At 46.5% G+C, this 1,659-nt stretch overlaps 2 protein-coding genes across 2 annotated transcripts in view; one reads left to right on the top strand and one right to left on the bottom strand.

Moving 5' to 3' along the window:
* DNAAF6 (dynein axonemal assembly factor 6) overlaps positions 1-629 on the bottom strand; it is a 36,256-nt gene extending 35,627 nt beyond the window's left edge. The window contains exon 1 of the mRNA XM_077745756.1: positions 549-629. The gene's annotated coding sequence lies outside the window, so the exon portion shown is untranslated. The remainder of the gene's footprint in view (positions 1-548) is intronic.
* Positions 1-1,659, top strand: part of LOC144216420 (uncharacterized) — a 38,261-nt gene that overhangs the window by 2,286 nt on the left and 34,316 nt on the right. The window contains exon 2 of the mRNA XM_077745762.1: positions 1,185-1,319. Coding sequence (XP_077601888.1) covers positions 1,185-1,319 — 135 coding nt within the window. The remainder of the gene's footprint in view (positions 1-1,184; positions 1,320-1,659) is intronic.

Raw genomic sequence — 1,659 nt, 5'->3', positions numbered from 1 at the left:
CACTAGTGATTTCCTGCTTATTAAAAATAATCCATTTTTGACCTTGTCTTTACAATACCAAGAATGATTTCCTTTTGTAGGTCCCAAACTTTCACTGCTATAAAATGTACCAAGTCATAAGTAACTATGAGGACTTAACAGAGTTTTCTTTTTTACAAATTTAAAATATATTTAATAGAAGATGACTTTTGAAAGTACCTGGAATATTTTATAAATGAGACTCTTTTGATTCAATACTTTATTATCTTAGGCAAACTTAATACACTTGTCAATATTTTTTTTCTCTCACACTCCACCTTTATCTAAAAAGGAGACAGCAAATTTCCCTCCAGTACTTAGACATTTTCTCCCTAACTCAACAGGCCTGTTTTCTTAATTTCTTTGGGAATTAGTCTCTGTTCTGAATCTTTGTCACAACAGGAAGGTCTTAGGAGAAATGAACCCTCCTCTCTAGTCAAACTTCTGTTCTCTCCCCTTACTTAGATTTTAGTTTTTGACACGGTTTTTTACTTTGTGATAGGTATGGTCCAACGATATATAATACTTACGCTCCCAATCAGCCCTTAGTGAGTAGCTGGTTTGCCAAGTACAGGTAGTCTTTACACACCACGCTCTAGCCCACTTAAGTGCTCTNTTGGAACCCTCCGGCCAGTATTCACCGTCACAGACAGGCCATTGTCTGCGTAGCAAGCTCACGGGCCATTTTTTTCCCCCCGTTTGAGCAGCGTTGTACCCCCTAAAAACATATACCCTAACCGTGGCACTCTGGATAAATCGTGTCTGTACATGTAAAACAGAAAAAAGAGTAGCTGCTCCAACTTGGAGCACCCAGACCTACCTACAAAGACACAGTTTTCACTCTCAAATTAGTGTTACAACCATAAGTGTGTGTGAGTTGACATAGGCATTGGAAAGCCTTCACCTGCTCATTTTGGCTTTCAGAGGGTCGAACAGCATCCATTCCCTGTATGGTAAACCGGCCCCATCTCTCATTCACATCTATATCGAGGTGTTTAAAGCCGCCTCTGGCTTCTAATATGTAGTACAGGGGAATTTAGGGGAAAGGTCTGTTCTATTAGCAACCTGTGGCTTTTCTGGGTATCTGTCAGGGTGGTAAGTACTCCAGAGCTCTCCCCAGTTTCTCTAATAGGGCATTTGAGGACCCTTTCTTTCCCTTTCTTAAGGTTCGGGTTTCCTCACCTGGGTCAGTTTTCGGGCTNAGTAGGCCCAGGTCCGCCTCTCCGGCGCTAGACAGTTTCGGAGGCCCTTCTCGTTTACTTTGGAAGCCCCGACGGCGAGCGGCGGCGGAAGCCACCAAGGTAAGTTTGCGGGGTTTTCGTTTGTCCCAGTCATCAGCAGGCTCGATCGTCATTACACTTTTCCCCACACGTGAATTCTAAACCGGACGACTCCTCCCGCGGCTCTGAGGCAGCGGGAGTGGATGCATAGGCTCGGTGGCCCAGGGGGTTGAGAAGGTTTTGCTGCAGCTCTCCACGCGCTCCCCACGCCCCCTCCCCACTCGGGGACAGAAACGCAGGTTCTGGTTCAGTTCGGTCTCAGCCCGCGCGCGCGCGTGTGCACGTACACTCGAGGGAGCGCAGGTAAGGTGGTACCGCGCTTTTCCTTACCTCGGCTTGTGTGCTGTGTGGGGAGGGGGCG

The sequence above is a fragment of the Crocuta crocuta genome, unplaced genomic scaffold, assembly GCF_008692635.1.
Source record: "Crocuta crocuta isolate KB4526 unplaced genomic scaffold, BGI_CrCroc_1.0 scaffold1061, whole genome shotgun sequence".
Lineage (NCBI taxonomy): Eukaryota > Metazoa > Chordata > Mammalia > Carnivora > Hyaenidae > Crocuta > Crocuta crocuta.
This window is presented reverse-complemented; position numbering and strand designations above follow the sequence as displayed.